Source organism: Pinus tabuliformis, chromosome 4_1, assembly GCF_031772625.1.
Source record: "Pinus tabuliformis cultivar Carrire ecotype Pingquan chromosome 4_1, CPIR1, whole genome shotgun sequence".
NCBI lineage: Eukaryota > Viridiplantae > Streptophyta > Pinopsida > Pinales > Pinaceae > Pinus > Pinus tabuliformis.
In genome coordinates, this window is record NC_142303.1 from 215613261 (window position 1) to 215635447 (window position 22187).

At 39.5% G+C, this 22187-nt stretch overlaps 1 protein-coding gene across 1 annotated transcript in view; it reads right to left on the minus strand.

The window, feature by feature from the left end:
- Positions 1-3665: 3665 nt before the first annotated feature.
- RECQL3 (DEAD/DEAH box RNA helicase family protein) overlaps positions 3666-22187 on the minus strand; it is a 441760-nt gene continuing 423238 nt past the window's right edge. The window contains exons 19-20 of the mRNA XM_089419483.1: positions 4810-4919; positions 3666-4553 (exon numbers count right to left, since the gene is read on the minus strand). Coding sequence (XP_089275609.1) covers positions 3968-4553; positions 4810-4919 — 696 coding nt within the window. The 3' untranslated portion in view covers positions 3666-3967. The remainder of the gene's footprint in view (positions 4554-4809; positions 4920-22187) is intronic.

The window sequence follows — 22187 nt, forward strand, 5'->3', positions numbered from 1 at the left end:
AAAAGATACACACAAGTGACAAATGTTTTTGGACAAACGTCCCCGGAAAAACACAATGCGGGAAACCGGTGCAACAAATCTAAGGGTTTTTATTATTGAGCTGAAATATTTCTGAATACAACTAATGGATGCCTTCTCGACAATCCAGTTACAGATAAAATCACTTAGTAGAAGAAATTGGTGAGATTACCTCACTCTACACTGCAAGTCTCGGCTGATTTGCCTGTTGAACCACGAGTTCCCCGGCTACTTCTGTGCTGCACCTGCATGGGCCTTGCGTCAGCTCAATTGAGAATTGATCTGCCTTTAGAAGCCTTTTCTAGCTCTCCTGGCTCAGAAACATCAGCTTCCTCAACAAACTCGAACTTTTGCGCTGCTCTGCGTGGGGCCTGCGTGAGCCCTTCCTGGCTCTGTGTCACCCTCTCTGCCCTCTGCGCTGCCTCCTCTGTGTGTCTCTCTGCCTCTCTGCTGAGTATCCTTGGCTCCGGAGAAGATCCTCCAGCCAAAACTCCCTCTGCCCCTCTCTGCAAAAGCTCACTTCGAATTTCTCTTCCGACAGCTGCTCTGCTTCATAAATTCGATCTTCTGAACTCTCTGTGTGTCTTCCAAATGACCCTCAAGCTTCCTTAAATAATCTTCTTGTTGACATTCAACGACCTAGATTAGAATCCAATCAATCGCTAAGATCATTTCTGCTTGATCCTCGTCTTCTTCTAGAAGTTACACCCACAGTTAGATTAATACCCATTAATTATTTTAATAAAACTATTTCTGGGTGGAATTTCCCAAAACGCTTTCTGGGTTCTTTGGAATACATGTGCCCAAGCCTCCCTGCAAAATTTGAGACTTAGGGCACATCCGATGCTACCAGAAATCAACACCTAGTTGCAAACAAATTTAGAGAATGTGCTCAATACATTCGATACCCCTTGAGAATCATAATACCTTTAAATATATAGTTTTACGAAGATCACTTTAGATTAGGCTGACTTCCACCTTTAGGAGGTAAAATATTTAATTTAAAATTTAAAATTCCCTCTCATAAAATTTAATTTTAACTTTCTAATTTATCTCTAATGTTTTATACCACCATATATTTGACTTGAGTTTTCTTTTTGGCATCAATCATTAAATGTTAATTCCTTCAATAAAACATTACAATGTTGAGCCCATCAATCCTTCTATGCCATGTCAATTTACTTCATTTTCCTGGAGCCAAAAGAATGTTGCCACATCAACAACCTTTGGGGTTTTGGTCCATTGATTGGAGTCACTTTGACTGGACATATCTCACAAACTATGAGGACCCACAAAGAGCTCCACGCATCAATGGAGCTAGCATGATGAGGAGAATCTGATAGCGAGGGTCTCTAATGCAAATTCATTGAGCTGCTACTTCAAAAACATCAACAAGTGCAGGGTATGTCCATTCTCCAAGGAAACCAAACCCTAGAGCTAGGGTTTCATCACTACATCATCAAGCTGCATCATGGACATCATTAACTAGCATGACGAGGAGAATCTAATGGTGAGGGTCTCCAATGCAAATTCACTAATTTGTTGCTTCAAAAACATCAACAAGTGCGGGGTATGTCCATTCTCCAAGGAAACCAAACCCTAGAGCTAAAGTTTCATCACTGCATCATGGACATCAAACTTCCAACTAAGCCTTGACATCAATGACAATATCTGCACTCACTCTAGATCTTGCACCTGCTTTGACATCAATGACAACATACTCAACATTAACTGGCTTGGGCATGTTGAACATTGCTAGGGCTCATGTTAGACATGCAATTGACATGTATCCTAGCATGTTATGTGCTCAACACACAAGCCCCAAAGAACATGTCTTGTTTTGAAACCTATAAGTATATTGTATCAATCATCTCACTCCATTATCAATTATATATTTATTCTCCTATATGGATTTCATCTGTGTTTCCTATGTTAGATATTTCTTGAATGTGAATTATTGTTGAGTGCAAAAGCCTAGCCAAATATGCATGTAATAATGAAATATAGTGAGAAAGGTAATCAAGAAGGGGTTTAATGCTTCCCCTTATATAAGCCTGCATCGTGGGCCCTATTGGGTCCTTCCCACGGACCACACCATATTAAAATAAAAACATAAAAAACATATTTCTTAAAGGAGCACTCCTACAATGAAGCCTCCTAAAGTGGCTCTTCAACAAAACTAAAAATCATGGTTTCCTAAAGTGGCTCTTCAACAAAACTAAAAATCATTGATTTAACCATCATCACATTGACACACTTTGTAAGATTTAAATCTCATACAATAACATAATGCATACATAGATTCTTAAAAAAGATAAAAGTAAAATGATGACAATCACAAATTAAACAGATTTACCTTAGAAATGCAAACTTGGAAAACCAACAGTTTAGAATCACAGCTCTAATTTTTATCATCAATCAATTTCATTATTTTCAATACAATATATGATCCCGTAGCATCCAAACCCCTAACCCTTTACCACAGATTAGATTACAACAATGATTTCTTAACTAAAATTATAAAACCATGAGCTAAACCACCATGCACCACAAAATCGTTAGAAGTAAAAACTGTGCCACGAAAACTACTAAAGGCAAATGCAACAAAAGCACCAAAAAAAAAGTTATGAGGCTTCACCCCATGTGAATCCACCCCCTCCCCCTACAACATGCTGCACCCAATGCATATGAATCGAATGTGTGATTAATGACGCAATGAATATAACACAAAATAAAAAATCATGGTTTCCTAAAGTGGCTCTTCAACAAAACTAAAAATCATTGATTTAACCATCATCACATTGATACACTTTGTAAGATTTAAACCTCATACAATAACATAATGCATACATAGATTCTTAAAAAAGATAAAAGTAAAATGATGACAATCACATATTAGACAGATTTACCTTAGAAATGCAAACTTGGAAAACCAACAATTTAGAATCACACCTCTAATTTTTATCATCAATCAATTTCATTATTTTCAATACAATATATGATCCCGTAGCATCCAAACCCCTAATCCTTTACCACAGATTAGATTACAACAATGATTTCTTAACTAAAATTATAAAACCATGGGCTAAACCACCATGCACCACAAAATCGTTAGAAGTAAAAACTGTGCCGCGAAAACTACCAAAGGCAAATGCAACAAAAGCGCCCAAAAAAAGTTATGGGGCTTCACCCCATGTGAAACCACCCCCTCCCCCTGCAACATTCTGCACCCAATGCATATGAATCGAATGTGTGATTAATGATGCAATGAATATAATACATACCAAACAATCTTGAGCCTTTTAGGAGCACCAATCGAGCTTGAAAAACTAATAAAATATGTAGTCATTGATATACCCGGAAAGGATCATATTTTTTATGGCTAACAAAACAAAAAATATAACACATACCCCAACACTCCGGAGTCTTTTAAAAACACCATTCATTAAAACAGCTTGAAAACTAATAAATATGTAGTAACAGATATTACCCAGAAAGGGTTGTATTTTTAATGGCTAACAAAACAATTTTTTGAAGAAACTATCATCTTTTTATTTGTGTGTTTTTTTCTTTACAATGATTGCCATATTATCAACATGAACATCGCGATGCAAGAATTAGGTAAACTAGCATTCATGCCAACATACTAATATTCAAAAATTTTATTAAAAAAAACATTTAACAGTCAGAATACCAAATTTTCCAGCCTGTCAACAAATTTTGGTATTGCTCATGAAAATTTCATATAAAGCTCGTGAATCTCTGCCAATAAAGGGGCGAGAGAATATATGAACATGGAATGAGGGGAAGAAAAGTATTATAAAATCAGGTAAACATGTAACCGTGGATTTCTAGGTGATGCTTTGTCAGTCTGTAAATTCCAATTTGCATACATGAACACTCAATGTAGCGTCCATAATTGCATAAATATTAAGCATACATTCTGCTTTCACGTCTTGCTGAACTCATGCAGTTTCCTTTTCTTCATTGCACTATCTCCCGAATGGAGAATGGCATGCTTCGATGTCTTTTGTTTTGGAGAAACCGTGTCTTTTGGTAGTTTCTTTTGAGGTCTTTTGTCTGCATGGCACATTTTGATATTATTATTATCTTTACCCTGCCCCATTGCAAAATTCGTGAAAGATGGAATTGGAGGAAGTTCTGTAGCTGCAGCATTTTCCATCAAGCTTGGAATAGTGGATTCTTGAGATATTCTTCCGTGACCAGACAATTCCTGTTTCTCATCAACTTGCTCAAGCTTATGGGATTTATCGGTAGAGCATGTTCCAGGCCCAATTGGAGAGCAATTTATTTTCATTGAATGATCATTTTCATTTAATAACAAAGAGGAACTGCATTTATTATCATGTAGAGCAGTATCAGGTTCTATCCGACTCTGAATGTCTGCCAAACTTGACTTTGCAAGCCACCGGACTGTGCTGGCTACTTGAGAGTTGTAAAATGATTTTCCTAATTTTCCATACTTCCTATAGCATTGATTCTCCAATGTTGTGGCGACCATTTGTGTGTCTTCCCTGGTACAAAAAATTAATAGAATACATTCATGATCAGCATTGAGGTTTGGAATTAATAAAAACTGTAGAACCAAAAGAAATTTTTAAAATTGCAATGAGCCATAAAGGAACCTTACAAGTCAGCATGATAAAGCAACCTCTGTGACAGACTCTGATAACATGACAAAAGAAGTACACCCGCTCGAAACTGAAGTAGGGTACAATCCCTAAAAAAATAAAAATAAAAGCTACACAATATAATTTTTTGGCAACTTACTTTTCTTCTCCAAGTCGCTGGACTGCTTGCTGCACTGCACTTTTCAGCCTTTGTCTTGCAGCATCCCTCATATTTTCTGGTACCATCTTCTTTTCACCTTGTCCTTTCTTCTGTTTTCCATGTATTTCAATTTTACTTCAAATATCCAATTTTCCATGAAAAACTATAATGAAAAGCTAATATCATTGACAGTTCTGCCTAAAATATAATTTTGAACATGCAATAACTAGATTAAGATGCGTGAAGGACACAACACAGCCTACAATCAACTAAAATCAATGATAAAAGAGAACAAGCGGTCGAACTTATATTTTACTTGGACATATGTTATATTCATAAATTTCTCCCTCTGCTAGATACATTCCATAACAATGACAATCAAGGGTCACAAAATGATGAAGGAAGCAAAACTTATGACAAAGATTGAGGTTCACCAAGAAGAGGAAAGGAGACACCACATAATGAAGTTCTACAACCAAAAGTCGACCATTTAGGTCAGGTAAAGGAAGGATCCTGTTGAGTTTTGTAGCTATGGTCAGTCTTCATAATGTTCATTTGTACTTGCAAGAAAAGAAAATATTTATTGATTTTATATTCAAAAGAAAAATACTATAAGGCATGTTCTTCATGACCTTATCAAAAGCAGGAAGATGAAAATTTAAATTTGTATTCTACACATCACAAGATGCCCAAGTTGGCCTCCCAGTGATGAAGTCAGCCCTATTTGACCTCTTCCAGTGTGCATATATATAGACCACTTGATGTCCACTCCAAGCCAATTTCGCATCTCATCATCAAGCATATTTCTGATCTAGCATAGTGAAGGAGACCAGGGAGAAAAAGGCCGAGTTGAAGAAAAAGAAGCTGAATTCAAGAGAAACCCTCGCATGTATGACCTTCTGCTGCCCTCGCACCTGTGGAAGTTGCAGGTCCGAATTTCTGTGGTAGACTCTGGTTGCAGGTCCAAAATTCCAATGTTCCACCAAGACTTTGGTGCAGGGAGACGCGGGTGCGGGGAGACACACAGGGAGGACGTGTGAGAGTACCCTCAAATTTTAGGGAAATTTCGGGGGTGCGGGGGACGTCAGGGTATATATATATATAAAATTCAAGTTCATATTCAAAAATGAAAGCATAAATAGACTAATAGTAATAGTAAATACATTGATCCACACATAAAATTTATATTCATAATTGAATTAAATAATGACATACATTGATTCCTCCTCATCATTCATTTTGATACATACATCATTCATATGACATACTCATCATTCATCCATACCATGAGATTCAATAATAAAATTCAATAATGAAATATTCAAATACATTGATCAATGTCATTCATCATTCTATAATCTACATTGATTTAAAAATAAATTCATCATTCTAGAATCTAAATTAAAATTTAAAAGCAAAACAGACTAGTATATTACTAATATACTGTATACTAGATACTGAAGTTTGAACACTAAAATAATAAATTACTGAATTCAAAATTGATATAACCCAAAGTCTCAAACTCAAAAATAGTTAAGAGTGAGGAGTTAATAATTGGTCTGAGGTCATCAATATCTAGTGTCACACAAAGTTAAAACTGAAAAGTAAAAATGGACAATGAGGACTGAAAATAAAATCAACATCAAGGAGTCAATCTCAATGATTGGTCCTCTACATTAAGTGTTATTAGACAAATTCGAGGGGGGATGCATCCCCCTCAAAAGGGGATGCCCAAAAGCACCCCTTTTGGGGGGGGATGCCCAGAAGCACCCCTTTTGGGGGGGGATGCCCAGAAGCACCCCTTTTGAGGGGGGATGCCCAGAAGCACCCCTTTTGGGGAGTCGCGTCCCCCACATTGGGGAAATGCACCCCCCTGCGTCTCCCCAAGACTCCCCAAAAGGGGTGCATGGGGAAACGCACCCCCAGACATCCCCCCGTCCCAAGTGCGTGGGGTGTGAGGGGTGCATGCACCCGACCCTAGGGGACGCGTCCCTGTGGAACACGGCAAAATTCTAAGGTGAAGAGGAGGCCGAAATTTGGCCCTCATGCAGACCTAGAGGGAGTTTGTGGAGGAGCTCCTTGAGGTGATTTTGGTGAAGTTTGATTTAGCATCTTGAGGCATCTTGCTGGTCAGTTTCATGTATCTCTTGTTGTATTGATTCTCTAAGGAAAGGTTGACTGGGATTTCCCCCACGTGGGTTTTCCCAGGTTAAAATATTGTTGTCTCTTTGTGCATTGTGATTTCTATTGCTCTAGTGTCTGTGTGGTTGAATTTCTGAAGTACAATTACTTAATGATCATCTTGCTTTGCTAAATAACATCTACATCATTGGAAGTAATTATCATAGTTCAAAAATAAGTACTTGTATTTATTGTGCTGGAAAAATCAACAACTCCATCCTTAAGCAGCCAACAATGACGACACACATGGACTACAACATAAAGGAAGGATTATAATCTATCAGAGGAATCGCCAAATCCTCTAGATCTCAGGGTTTGGTGACTAATATTGTTATCTCAGAGAATAATGAACTGCAATATTCAACAAAATTATTGGAATTTTCTAAATGTTCTTTGATTTGGACCGATTTTAGTTGTATATCCATCTTTTTTGTTTGTTATGTGACTGATTTTGGTAGTATATAGCTCCAAATTGTAGAAACTCCAAATTATCTCCGTCATTGCAGAGAAGATTTTTATTTGTGTTTAGTGAGATCATAGACCATTGATTTGTTGTTCTCAAAGCCATTCCTATCAGATTAGTTTTGTAAGATGGAACAAAGTATCTATCTATGCTCGTGGATGAAAATTTGCCTTTAATACTAGTGAGGATAAGCTTTGAAAATGCATTTACAACTATCTTAGAGAAACCTGATTGCAAGATAAACTATTCTTATTTATGTTTGCATATGCATGAGAAATGAATGAACAAAGGAAATCAAACAAAAACAACTATTCCTATTGCATAGATCTTTTGAAAAAATTCATTGTTACATACCTGACTAGTTATTAGTTTTTGTAGCATCGAATGTGTTCTAGCCACGAAATTTGATGGAGAGGCTAGAATACATGAGATCTTCAAAACCAAGAAATCTTTTCTGGAAATTCCGCCTATAAGTGTCTCAATTAGATTATTAACCGATTTTTAAATATTTCCTAAGTTTAAACTTAGGGAATATGGTTAATTAGTTAGTATTAATTGAGATAAGGTGAGAATCATCTAGAAACTCACACGGATCGATCCAAAGATTGTCATAGCCATTGATTAAGTTTTAATCTTGGTAGTTGGTGCTCCAACAGTGGATTATAAGAGGTTGATGTGGTGATGGAGAACATACTTGAGCAGTTCGATTTCCTGAGTAGCAGCAGTCAGTCGCTGGAGAGAGAGTCAGAGATCGAAGCAGTGAGTGGGGCAGGGACAGTGATCTGGAGGAAGATTTTTAGATCCGGAGAGGCAACAACAAGAGGGCCGAGTTATCCCAGTGAGGTAGTGTAGAGAATTGTGCAGTAGCTTCAGAGAGGGCAGTTCGATTTGCTGGAGAGAAAATTGTTCTCAGTTCCAGAGGCCGGGCAAAGGTTCCAGAAGGCCGGAGAGATAATCTCCTCAGCCGCTGGAGGCAGAACGACTTCACCAGACACTGTTTGGAGGCTTGACGTCAAGTAGACTGCGCAGAGGCCCAAAGGGTCGAGTTTTTGAAGGTAGGTTTGCCGAGATTACTGGTGGAGGAAGGGTAAATTCCCTTCAATACTTTTGCGTAGATTTTCTTGTTGTGGATTGCCTGTCTGTTTTAGGGTAAATTGTACTCAGATTGTCACTGCTGCAAAATAATAAAAACCCTCACTATTGCACCGGTTTTCCCAAGTTGGGTTTTTCTAGGGACATTTGTCCAAAAATATTTGTTTCATACTTTATGTGTGTGTGCTAGCATTTCTCAGTTTCTAGAGCACTATTTTTCCACAATAATTTATTTGTGAAGGTTGTAATGTGTTTATTTCGATATTTGTCGTAGCAGATAAATTGTTAAATTAATTAACAATTAGGAGAAATAATACCAGTCGCTGCAATAGGATTCCGGTATTGGAATTTTCACACTAGTTAGTAACATTGGCACAGTCTTCAAGTCTCTAAACAAACCTTTAAATCCCACTCTGAATTCTATATCATTGATCCAAATTAGATCATTATATTATTTGTCATTCATCTTGATGCTTCCATAGTGAAAAAAATGGGGGAATAAGTTCACAGGACCATTTTTATCAACAGGTCCTAATTTAGTGAACTGGGGTTTGAAACCTTTTGGAAGCAATTTGAGGCATTAAATGGCATTTTTTGGGGGGGTAAAACTTTGTTTCTTATGCACCATGCCCCCAGTACTGTTCTACACTCAAATACCTTTCCAGTAGCACAAGAAAGACTTCAAATAAAGACCATATGGAAAAGTTATGCCACCTAGAAGTCGACCTACCTTTTTTTACCACCATGATTTAAAAGGATGCCACATTAGCCCCCATTATTTATATGAAAGGGGCTAGCCACATGATCATGATGAAGAAGACTTAAAAAGAATCAATATTGTAACTCTAGTTAAGAATCAAGATTTGAAGGAATCAAACTTAACCACTAGTAGGCTATTGGGTTGTGTTATAACCAGGCTACTAGGAGAAAAAATGGTTTTATTATATTGGAGTATATTATTTTCCACAAATTAGCAAAGTAGTGGAGAGTGGATAGAGAGAGAGCAAAAAGAAAGGGTTTGTGTATTGTAATAGCACACAGGCCACAGGTCTCACTTCTTTGTACATGTATCCATTTCCATTTTGAGAAAAAAAGCAGAGCAACCTTACCTTCTAATCAATGAATGAATTGAATTGATTTACAATGAGCAATGAAGCTCAATAAATAATACAACTGTATTTACAGAAATAGCGAGTTTCTACTAAGAAAGTAGAAACAACAAGTTTCTACTAAGAATATAGAAACAACAAGTTTCTAACAAGAAACTGCTAATTACAATCATAGATGAGCATTAAACACTAAAATAGCATTATTCTAATACCCTCCCTTAATGCTCAATCTATTTACAACACCTATGGACCCTCTGAATTTTACAAACTTATCTGGACCAAGAGGCTTGGTGAAGATGTCTGCTCGCTGCTCTGTTGTGGGAACATACAGTAACTGAATGGATCCGTTTTCAACAAGCTGTTGAATGTAGTGACAATGGGTTTCCACATGCTTTGTTCGTTCATGGAAGACTGGATTCTTGGCGAGTTTGAGCAGTCCTTGATTATCACAGAACAAGGGAGTAGGACCTGCCTGGGAAACATGCATATCTACAAGCGTGCGTTGAAGCCAAACTACCTCACAAGATGCCTTAACGGCTCCCCGATACTCTGCTTCTGTCGAGGAGAGAGCCACTGCCTGCTGCTTCTTACTAGTCCATGTGACAGCGTCGGATCCTAGACTAAACACATACCCAGCTGTAGATTTACGGTCATCAACCGAACCAGCCCAGTCTGAATCTGTGTAACCACTGAGTGTAGGATCTGAACTCTGAGTGTACAGAAGTCCATAATCAAGAGTGCCTCTTACATAATGCAGCACATGCTTTGCTACTATCCAATGATCAGCCTTAGGAGCTGACATGAAGCGGGAAATGTAGCTCACTGCAAAACTGATATCAGGTCTAGTGGCAGTAAGGTAGATGAGGCTGCCCACTAATTGCCTGAATAAAGTTTCATCCACAAGTGGTGAGGGTGACTGAGCTGAAAGTTTGAGCTCTGGTTCCATAGGAGTTGTGGCAGCGTTGCAATCCTGCATTCTGAACCTGTCCACAAGATTTCTGGCATACTTGGACTGAGAGAGAAAGATGTTCTCAGTTTGCCAAACTTCAACCCCCAAACAGTAATGAAGAAGTCCCAAATCTGTCATATCAAAAGTGTTGCACAAGTCCTGTTTGATCCCATGGATCAAATGTGCTGAATTGCCAGTAATGATAAGATCATCCACATAGACAACCACAAACAAAATATCATCACCAGTATGTTTGATATACAAGTTTGCATCAGATGGACTCCGCTGAAAACCACGATTTGTTAGGTACTTGTCAATTTTCATGTACCAAGCTCGAGGGGCTTGTTTCAGACTATAGAGTGCTTTGACTAATCTACAGACTTTCTGCTCTTGACCGGCAACCTTGAATCCTGGAGGCTGCATCATGTAGACTTCTTCCTATAAATCACCATTCAAAAAATCACTCTTTACATCCATCTGATGGACTTTCCAATTGAACTGAGCTGCTAAGGCAAGGACAAGCCATATGGTACTCATCTTGGTTGTAGGAGCAAAGGTCTCCTCATAGTCCATGCCTTCCTTCTGTGAGAACCCTCGAGCAACAAGGCGAGCCTTATATTTGTCTAGGGTTCCATCAGCTTTGCATTTCACTTTATACACCCATTTGCAGCTAATGGGCTTCTTCCCTGTAGGAAGATCAGAAAAGGTCCAAGGGTGATTCTTCTGAAGACTCTAGAATTCAACTTCCATAGTCTGTTCCCACTCAGGTATACCCTTAGCCTCTGAATAGGTTTGAGGCTCAAAAACACTGTGTAAGTTAGCCATAAGAGCAAAATTTACGGTAGGCTGTTGTTTGCTCTTATTTCTGGACGTTCTACCTTCAAGGAGCTCATTATCCCTGAGATCAACAATAGTTTTAGCCCACCATTTAGGCCGAAGAGTAGAAGAACCAATATCAGGAGTAGCTGGAGGAGGCTCAGAAACAACAGGAACAACAAGAGGAGGATTGTTTTCCGGAGGAAGGTCAGGTACTGCATCATCAAATACTAATGCTGCATTATCCCTCCCATCAGGTGGACCTAACGGAAGAAGAACACTGTGAGGAAGATCCTCAGAACACTGCTCAAAAGAAGGAGACTGAAAGAACCCTCTATCTTCATCAAATACTACGTCCCAACTGAAGCTAAGATGACTAGTGTCTATATCTATCAGCCTATAGGCCTTGTGGTGATCACTGTACCCTGTCATCATGAGTTTCTGGCTTTTGGAATCCAACTTAGAGTGCTTAGCAACTGGAATCCAAACATATGCAACTGAGCCAAACACTCTAAGGTGGCTGATCTTAGGCTTACGGCCAGACCAAACCTCTTCTGGAGTCTTCCCCTTAACAGCCTAAGTAGGTGATCGGTTAAGAAGATAGACAACAGTAAACACTGCTTCAGCCCAAAATTTGTTCGGAACACTCCTGTGTTGTAACATGGAACGAGCCATTTCAACAACCGTACGGTTGTGATGTTCGACAACACTGTTCTGCTGAGGAGTGTAGGGTGTAGTTAACTGGCGTTTGATGCCATGGGTATCACAGAAATTGGAGAAAGCAGAAGAACAAAATTCCCCCCCCCCCATTATCTGTCCTAAGAGTTATGATATTACCACCAGACACTTTTTCAACTAAGGACTTAAACTTCTGAAAGATACTAAATACATCAGATTTATTTTTTAGAAAGTACACCCACTTCTTTCTACTAAAATCATCTACAATAAGCAAAAAATATTTGCAACCAGTAACATAAGACATATTCATAGGACCACAAATATCAGCTTGAATTAACTGGAGTAACTTCGATGCGCGCCAAGATTCTCCATCCTTGAATGAAGACCAATGTTGCTTGCCAGCTTGACAAGCGCCACACACTCCCAATTGCTGAGTTTGAATATCAGGTAACCCTGACACAAGTCCTTCCCGAGATAGCTGAGAGAGATACTGAATGTTTAGATGCCCATATCTCTGATGCCACAGAGTGTTGATGGGAGAAACACGGGCTGCTAGAGCCACTTCTGGAGAATCACCAGTGTCAAGAAGCCTGTATAGGCCATGGTCTTCTAGGCCAACAGCAACCGTAAGACGAGTTTCCTTGTCAATAATGGAGCATTTGTGTGCACTGAACACTACATCGAGCTGGGGAGAGTTCCTCATAATCTGGCTGACAGACAGCAGATTAATTTCCATACCAGGAACATAGTACACATTCAGGAAGATGAGTGTGCGCCCACCAGACTGGATCTGAACTGTACCTCTGCCAACCACTGTGTACTCCTCACCTCCACCGAATACCACGGAATCACTGAAAGATGAGAAGTCAATAAACCAGTCACGCCTGTGAGAGAAATGACGTGATGCACCAGAGTCAATGTACCAGGTAGAAGACAAGACATGATCTGAGGACTTCTTAGCCATAAAGGCATAAAAGGCAGATTTCGTCTGCTCGAAATGTTTTGCAACATTTGCTATCTGATGAGACCCTCCCTGTTTCTTTTGTTCAGAAGCAATCCTCTATCGACAATCTTTCTTCATGTGGCCAAACTTGTGACAGTAATTACACTGCACATTTTTCTTCCTAGCAGGATCAGAAGGCTGAGAAGAGCCTTTCTGCTGAAAGGACGAAGAGGACTGATATTTGGCAGCAAAAGCATTTTCTGAGGAGGCTGATGAAGCACCACTACCAAACTGTTGTTTCCAACGATCCTGCTGCATGAGTTTGGTGCATAACTTCGAAAACTTCAGATCAACATTAGTGGAGGTAATGTTGAGTGTTTCTATGAAGTGCTCATAAGGTTTTGGTAGACTTTTCAGAGTGATGACTACCATATCTTCTTCCTCCATGGTCCGACCAATGGCTTCAAGCTGATCTCAAATGTCTTTAATCTTGTCAAGATGTTCCTATAAAGACATATGTTCGTCCATCATGATGGAGAACAACTGATTCTTTAGAAAGAAAGCTCTGCTCTTATCGGATGTCTCGTGCAGTTCCTTCAAATGTTGCTAGATTTTGGCAGGTGTCTTGCCAGAAGGAATCTGTGGTAACTGATCATCAGTCACAGAGAGTTTGAGAAGAATAACAACCTCTCGATTTCGATCATCAAATTTATCTTGATCGGCACCAGCTGTCCTAGGATGGAGTTCTTTGCCCAAAACAAGCTGGTCAAGATGCCTATAATAAAAAATGGTCAACATTCTCTGTTTCTAGATGTTATAATTGGTGCCATTAAAGCACTCACTGCTTTCTAACATCAGATTCGTTAGCAAGGCCATCTGCATGTTTCCCAAGACATAGAAAACAATAAAGGAGTTTGGCACGGATTTCAAATGCAGATGCCGGCTGATCCTGGAGAAAAAAAAATCTGACAGGTGCTGGTGCAATATAAAATAGAACCAGAAATCGTTCTGAGAAGCAGGTTCAAGGAAATATATAGAGCACGATCTTTTACCAAAATAACTTACCCGGCAAGAATCCCCACAGACTTTCAGTAGTATCCATCCATTGGAAAATAGGTTCTGTTTGTCTGCGACAGAGATAAAAAAATTCTCACGAATTCTATATTTTGGAACAGCAGAATTCTATATCCACGGATGGAATTACGTTAAACCCTGAGAATAACTCTCCAATCGCATCTCGGACGTCTGATTTTGCAGCAGCTTCAATGGAATCCACTCGGTCAAAGAAGAAGGAACAAGGGACTGTGGGTCCTTTCGATTATATAATGTTGAAACGCTGCGGAATGGCAGAGATAAAGAATGGTTGACCAAACCTTTTCTTTCACGAAACCCCAACTGTCGTTAAGCCACGGGAATACCAATACATGGACAAAATATCAGGGGTGACCGTTGAATGATTATGGGCTCGATGGATCAAACAACGACATCCCCGTGCTATTCGTGACAGGGAAGCGAAAGATGGGCAGCCTGCTATTCGTCGGGAATCTGCAAACATTGGAAGAGGTTCACCACCCTCCCCTCGGCCAAGCCGCTGTCACTCGGGCCGGTGCCAATTGCACTGAGGCTGACCACCGTGTAGCCGCCGATGCCGCCAAGGACGCTGAGGCCGAGCTCACGCGCGCTAATGCTGAAGTCAAATCAGCCGAGGCTGAAGCCAAACACGTAGATGTCGAAGCTGTGCGTGCGGAAGCCTATGCATAGCGCATGGAGATTGAGGCCCAGCACATCGAAGACGAGTCTCAAGCTCAAGACGCTGAGGTTGAGGCCAAGCGTATCAACGCCGAGGCCAAGTGTGCAGCCACCGATGCCGAGCGTGCCAGACAAGACGCCCAGCTTGCCGAGACTGAAACCAAGTCGGGAACTTCTGATGTCGACACGTCAAACGTGAAATAAGATAAAGCGTGACGCCCAAAAACAAAACGACCAAGCTCTGCTATTGGCTGGAACGATTCTGTGTCAATGAACAGAATCGTATTGGCATTCTTTTGGATGCTTTCAACACTTGCGAACAGTAACCCCTCTTTCAATGAAAAAACCTTATCAAGCGTGTCGATGCAATTCAGCTGCGTCAGAACAGTTCTCTGCTTGTGGAGCGCCCAGTAAAAAAAAATCAGACTAGAGAGCAATTTCGAAATGAAGCACGAAATTTTTCAAACAATGAAAAATTATTTCGAAAAAAATTACCCGAGCTCCGATACCATAATGAATGAATGAATTGAATTGATTTACAATGAGCAATGAAGCTCAATAAATAATACAACTGTATTTACAGAAACAACAAGTTTCTACCAAGAAAGTAGAAACAAGAAGTTTCTACTAAGAATATAGAAACAACAAGTTTCTAACAAGAAACTGCTAATTACAATCATAGATGAGCATTAAACACTAAAATAGCATTATTCTAATACCTTCCAGTAGGGTTTTCTCCTGCAAGGGTTTCCTAGGTCAGATCTTGTATTCATTGTGCTTTGTGAGTTTTATTTCGATGTTCTCTATTTTCCATATTTCAGCGACTGCATACAAAAGCATAATACACTAATTAACACATCCATAAATCTAAGAAAAAATTAACCACCAAATGTAGATTTCAGATTTTCAAATATATTTTAGCAGATCTGTTGTGACAAATTGTCCAGTGAAATATCCATGATAGTTTACAAATAATGTTGGTATCAACGCTAGGTTCCTTTAGGTATTTGGTGGAAAGTTCCAAGGGATCCAGATCGATTTAAGCCTAAGTTGCACGAAACGGGGAAGCGAAACGAAACGCGACCTCCCCGAATTTTGGAAACGGGGAAACGCGAATATATATAATAATATATATATATATATATATATATATATATATATATATTAAAAACATTTAAAAATTATTAATATATATATGTGCAAGACTGCAATCATAAAGCATTAATGATACATTTACTTAAACATTTTAACATTAAGATTAAATTTACATCACAATGATCACATTTACTCATGAGTCATCACATAATGAAAATAAAAATATAGGAACTGGAAAATCCAAAATCAGCCTTTATTTATATTAGTATATGAGGCTGCAAGTACAATAAAGACTATAAGGCTGCAAGAACTATAGAGACAAGTCACAAAAGACTAATCCTCATCATAACAATCCTCATCAAAAATAGAAGCAGCAGAATGCTCAACAGTGGATGGTGGTGCTGAAGAAGATGATGCACCAATTCCACTTCCAGAATCCTCCTCAATATTCAGGGCAGCAAGAGAGAGATCCAAATCAGGATTTTCTGCATCCACATCCCATTCTTTAGAAGGACCACTGTTGTATTCTGGACCCCTACGAGATGCAAGGCGAAGGTTGGAGTGCACATAAACAAGATCCTCTGCTTTCTGTGAGCTCAACCTATTGCGCTTCACAGAATGAATAAAACCATAAGTGCTCCAATTCCTTTCTGCTGATGAAGAGCTTGCCACTTGTGAAAGAATACGAATGGCAAGGCTTTGCAAATGTACACCATTTGCTCCATGACAAATCCACCACCTAACTGGATTCATGGTGCTTCTCTCCTCCAAAGCTGATATATCTGCATAATCATCTATTCCTGCAACAAAACTGGCAAATTCCTCCTTTACCTCCCTATGTAGGTGAGAAGGAAACATTCTCATTAGTGCTTTTTTCACCCTAGTAGCCACCTCTCTATCCTTATGGGGTGCCTTCCTCTTCCCATTGCTTTTAGCAATAAGCTCCTCATCATAAAATTTGGGGTTCAAAGCATGTGCTAAAGTGTGCAATGGTGTATTGAAATTGTTCCACCGGTCAACAATGATTTTCTTGATCAAACCAGCAAAATGATCATCAACAAACAGAAGTTGTGGAGACTCCTGCGAAATGATTTCCATAGTTTTCTCAACCATGGAATCCATGCCATCATATACCTCTCCCAAGAAAGGTTGGTCAGTGTCAGCACTCCGGAGAAGCTCAAATGCAGGGGTTGTGAACTTTAGCAAGAAATCTACCTTGCTCCACCAATCCTCATCAAGGCACAATCTACGCACCATAGATCCCCGCTCTGAATCTGCTTGTCTCCACTCAATCCACAGTTGACTCACCACCATAGAAACTAATGCATGCTTAACCTCAACAAGGCGGCGCAACATCATGAAGTTTGAGGCATATCTTGTCTCAGCAACTTTTAACAACTCCAATTTGGAGTACTCTCGAAATATGGCCTGAGACTGGTGGTGGTTGGTGATGAATTTGATAATCTCCCTTGCATCCCCTGTGACTTCCTTTATCCAGGAAACTTTGTTGTCGATCTCCTCTAAGATCAGATTCAGATTATGGACAATGCATGGTGTCCAAAATATGTTGTCATACCTCCCCTCAATAATCAAACCTGCAGCTTTGCAAACTGGTGCATTATCCGTGATAACTTGCACCACCCTGTTAGCCCCTATTTGTTCAATAGCTTTTATAATAATATCAGCAATGAACTGTGCATCTTTCACCTCTCCTGAGCAGTCTTCTGCCTTGATAAACATTGCTCCTTTGGGGGAAGTGGCAATGATATTTATCAATGGTCTGCGCCTCATATCTGTCCAACCATCTGAGACTATGGTAACCCCAGAGCTACTCCAGGAAGAACGAATTGGAGCTAAAACGTCCTCCACAAGTTCCTTCTCATTTTTGAGAAGCTGGGTTCTGACTTTCTCATAGTTGGGCCCCTTGTACCCTTGAGGAGCTTTGTTAACTGCCCTCAACATATCTTGCCAGTAAGGAGAGCGAACAACATTGAATGGGATACCACATGCATAAATGCACCTGGCAACTCTGGAATCAGCTTCTTCTCTTGCTTGCACATTCACCAATCTAGCAATTCTGCTATCCTGAACTGATTGGGATGCCCCTGAGCCTCTGGTATGTTTGGGTGCTGCTTGTTCATGTTCTTGACTGTGACCCAGACCACCTCTCCTCTTTCTTGCTTCAACTACAATCCTTGGCTCAACGTTAGATGTAGCCTGAGTATGCTCATCATGCCTCCTCTTAGTACCATCCGCCTCATCTTGCTCTCTTTGATATGCCCTCCTTACCAACGGATCTGCTGTTTTTGTGCAACCCACAATCCCCTGTCCTCCTCCATGCAACAGATGCGCCTTCACTCTTGGGTAGGAGCCCTTGTACGTAATATTGCAAAGAGTGCATCGCCATTCCCATGAGCCACCACCTCCACATTTTTGAAGCTTCACCACATGCCTCCAAAGAGGATAATATTCAGCCCTTGGGTTGGCCCTAGGGTTTGAAGTTGCAGCTGCACTTTGGCTGGAAGCCATTGCTGCAAAAATAAATTAAAAAAACAAATCTGTAAATAATAAATTTATAAAAACGTTTTTCATATTTTTGGCTGTATAAACCCTAGAAAAATTAAAGAAATAGTAAGAAAAAAACTAAGAAATAAATGTGGCTTACCCAAATTAATTATCTGTGGTTGAATCTACCCTAAAATGCCAGAAAAGAGGAGAAATATGGCTGTAGCTGAGCCAAATCTGCTGCAAAAATAAATTTAAAAAACAAATCTATAAATAAAAAACGTTTTTCAGCAATTTAGCTGCATAAACCCTAAAAAAATTGAAGAAATAGTAAGAAAAAACTAACAAAATGAATGTGGCTTACCCAAATTAATTTTCTGTGGTTGAAACTACCCGGAAATGCCAGAAAAGAGAAGAGAAATATGGCTGTAGCTGAGCCAAATCTGCTGCTACAGAAATCTCTTGCTGAAATCTCCTTCTCTTGCTGCTGAAATCTCTTTCTCCCGCTGCTGAAATCTACTTTGCTCAATGCTCAAAACACCAGCTACTGAAACAACTGCCAATCTCCAAGAGAAACTCCTTGCTGAATAGTGTGATGAGAGAATGAGAGGCACTGCTCATTTATAACTTTAGAAATGGTTTCTAGAAGTGATTAGAAACCCTAAAATAAATTAAAAACTAATTAGGAAAAAAAAAAATTTAAAAAACAAGTATTTTTTTGTGGGAAACGGGGCCCGTACGGCGTGGAAACGAGTTTCCGTCCGTACGGGCGCGTTTCCATTTCGGGAAACGCGCCCGTACGGACGGAAACTCGTTTCCACGCCGTACGGTACGGGGAAACTCGTTTCTGTTTCGTTTCCGTACAGAAACGGACCCCTGCCCAGCGTTTCCTGCAACTTAGATTTAAGCATAAAATTGTAAAACCCCAGCCATGATTGACAAATCTATTAATAACCCTCGAGATGTAGCACAAGATAGGTTCTCAAGGCTGGAAGAACAAGTTGCAAATTTCAGCCATAACATGAATCTCCTTGGCGGCTCTGGCAAACAAGTTGAGAATCGAAGAAGATGGAGGTTCCAACTCAAAGATCAGATCAAAGGGAAAATTGGGGGATTGGGAAGAACCAAAGAGGGAGTTTAAGAAAGAACCTAGAAAGGAACAACCTAGCTCAAATGTTGTGAACCATTCACAATCCCTCTTCAAAATGGAAGCAAAGGTCGACGTAAAGCCATATCAAGGTGTGATTGACAATTTGAAGTTAAATAACTAGTTGCAACAAATAGAGGTTTATTATAGTGTTCACCACATAGAGGAATAACAAAAAAAAATATTTTCTCATTTAAAATTAGAGGGTCATCCCCTGACGTAGTGGGAAAGAAACACAAAAACCCTGAGATTTGAGGGATATCCTCCAGTGATTAAGTGGGAGGATTTCATAACTATCATAAAGCCAAAATTCTACCCTATCGAGTATGTAAAGGACTAGTGTGTAAATTTCTCTTGACTCAATCTAAGGGTTTTCAGTTTCAATACGTTTTATCACAATTTAATGCATATAAATATGAACTTACAAATGAAAACAGATTGAATCATTTAATTTAAAAACTGAGAGGAAACTTAGAAAATCAATCACATAAAAGACAAGTTTTTTGGTGATGTCCCTGGAAAAACCCTAAAGGGAAAACCAGTAGAGAGTAAATTTTATTAAGAGCTCATAGAAAAAATGAGTTTACAACAAACTTTTTCCAGCAATAAATCACCATACTTACTCAAAAACTGTGTCCTTTCTCTAGCTCGAAAATTTTGCCAAGACCCTTTAAATTTATGCCCGATTTTTGTTGTATGACTATAGTTTTGTAGAAATAACTCAAAATGTATAACTTCTAATGAATTCAGACTGAAAATAATAGACACAAATTTATTCTACTCAATCTGTAAAAGGGAAAACATACAATAGAAACACATGCAATCAATCAATCGAAGATCGAGGAGGAGTTTGCCATAACAGTGGAGATACCTCCAGGAGGGAGATGGGTTGATTTGGAGCTGTAGTTCAAAGGAGCTTCAGATGGGCAGGATCATTGAGGAGCCTACCCCTTGGATCAATTCCTTGCTATGGGAGCCCAGATCAGAAGTAGCATGATGGACTAGTGTCGGACGGTGTCGAGGAGTGTCAGAGAGACAGTTGCAGTGGCTAGGAGCGCCAGAGATTGAACAACGCAGAGCAGAGTTAGCAGCAGTGCAGATGGCACAGAGTAGTAGTCAGCAGCAATGCAATTGATTCAGAGGGTCAGCGCAGAGACTAGCAGCAGTCAGGCTCCAATATTCACATGGTATCATACTGAACACCAAGGTTACTTGGGACTGGGAGCGAAAACGAGAGAGGGAGCGACATTTTCAGAAGCTCCCAGTTTCGGAGCGAATCTCAGAGCGTTTTATATATATATTGATGCATATATGTCAACAAAAACATGTAGAATGATGAATTAGACATAAAAAACATAGATTGAATCATATAACAACAATCATCTAGAAGTTATAATCTTCATCAACCACGTCCACAAGTTAGTAACATACAACATATTGAGTCTCATGAATTATGATTCATCAATCTTAAAGTTTCAAGCTTTCAAAATTCAATATATAACATTTATCATCATTGATCACCAAAGTTGTACTTGTAAGCTAAGTGTAACCATTACAACAAATAATATCTAACATGAAATGAAATGTTATAAAATGAAATGAAATGAAAAAACTTTCAACTTTCACGAAGCATCATATTCATAATTCATTACCAATGAGTTATAATTGCCAACTTCAAACTTCAAAGTTCAAACTTAAATTGTCATATATTGTTTACAAAAAATATCATAATAAATATGAAAGAGTCAACAGTTATAAAAACTACTAGAAACTAGAAAAGACAAGTAAATCTATCATCTACATCTTCCTCTTGCCACCACGAATAACGTCTAATTTCTTAGCAGGTCGTGGTGGTCTTCTAGGAGTCTCCTCCTGCACAGTCCCACGACCAGAACCAAAAGCCGCATGCCCTCCACGTGAGGATGTACATGGAGGCGGCGACAGCAAAGGAGAAAGACTTGGAACTCGAGCACTGCTATTGGATGGTGGGGGTGGTATGGCTATTGCTTCATCTTCCTCTCTCATAAGTTTTGCTTCCAGTTCCTCAAGATGTATAGTGCCATTTGTTGATTCAGGTAGCATCAGATGTGCTCTAGCCATGAAAATTGGTGGAGAGGCTAAAGCACATGAGATCTCCAAGACCCAAAAATGGTTTGGGCAGATTCTAACCGGTTTGGGAGATATTAAAATAATTAATATTTTTAATGGAGTTCCTAAGTCTAAGCTTCGGAAAAATAAAATATTAATGGGTATTAATATAAAGCTAGGTTAGAATGTTCCAAAAGTCATGGATCAAGCCAAATCTAATCTTAGCCGTTGATTAGAGATTTAATCTTGGTCATTGAAGGACCAGCAGAAAAAATATAAGAAGAGGCTTGAGGGTCAGTTGGAGAACACACTGAGGGAGACCAGTTAGTTCGATTTTTGGAGCGGCGTTAGCTGAGAAATTCGAACTAGTGGTCTCGAGAGCAGCACGAGGCAACAAGTACGAAACAAAGAGTTGGTAACAGCACCAGGGGAACAACGCAGAGGTTGGAGAGGTAGACGTAGAGGCTGCAGACTGCGCAGTCACTGGAGGGCATGCGTGGGTGATGCAAAGAGGCCGAGTGCTGACGCAGAGAGGCAGGGGCTGACGCAGAGGGTCTGGGAGC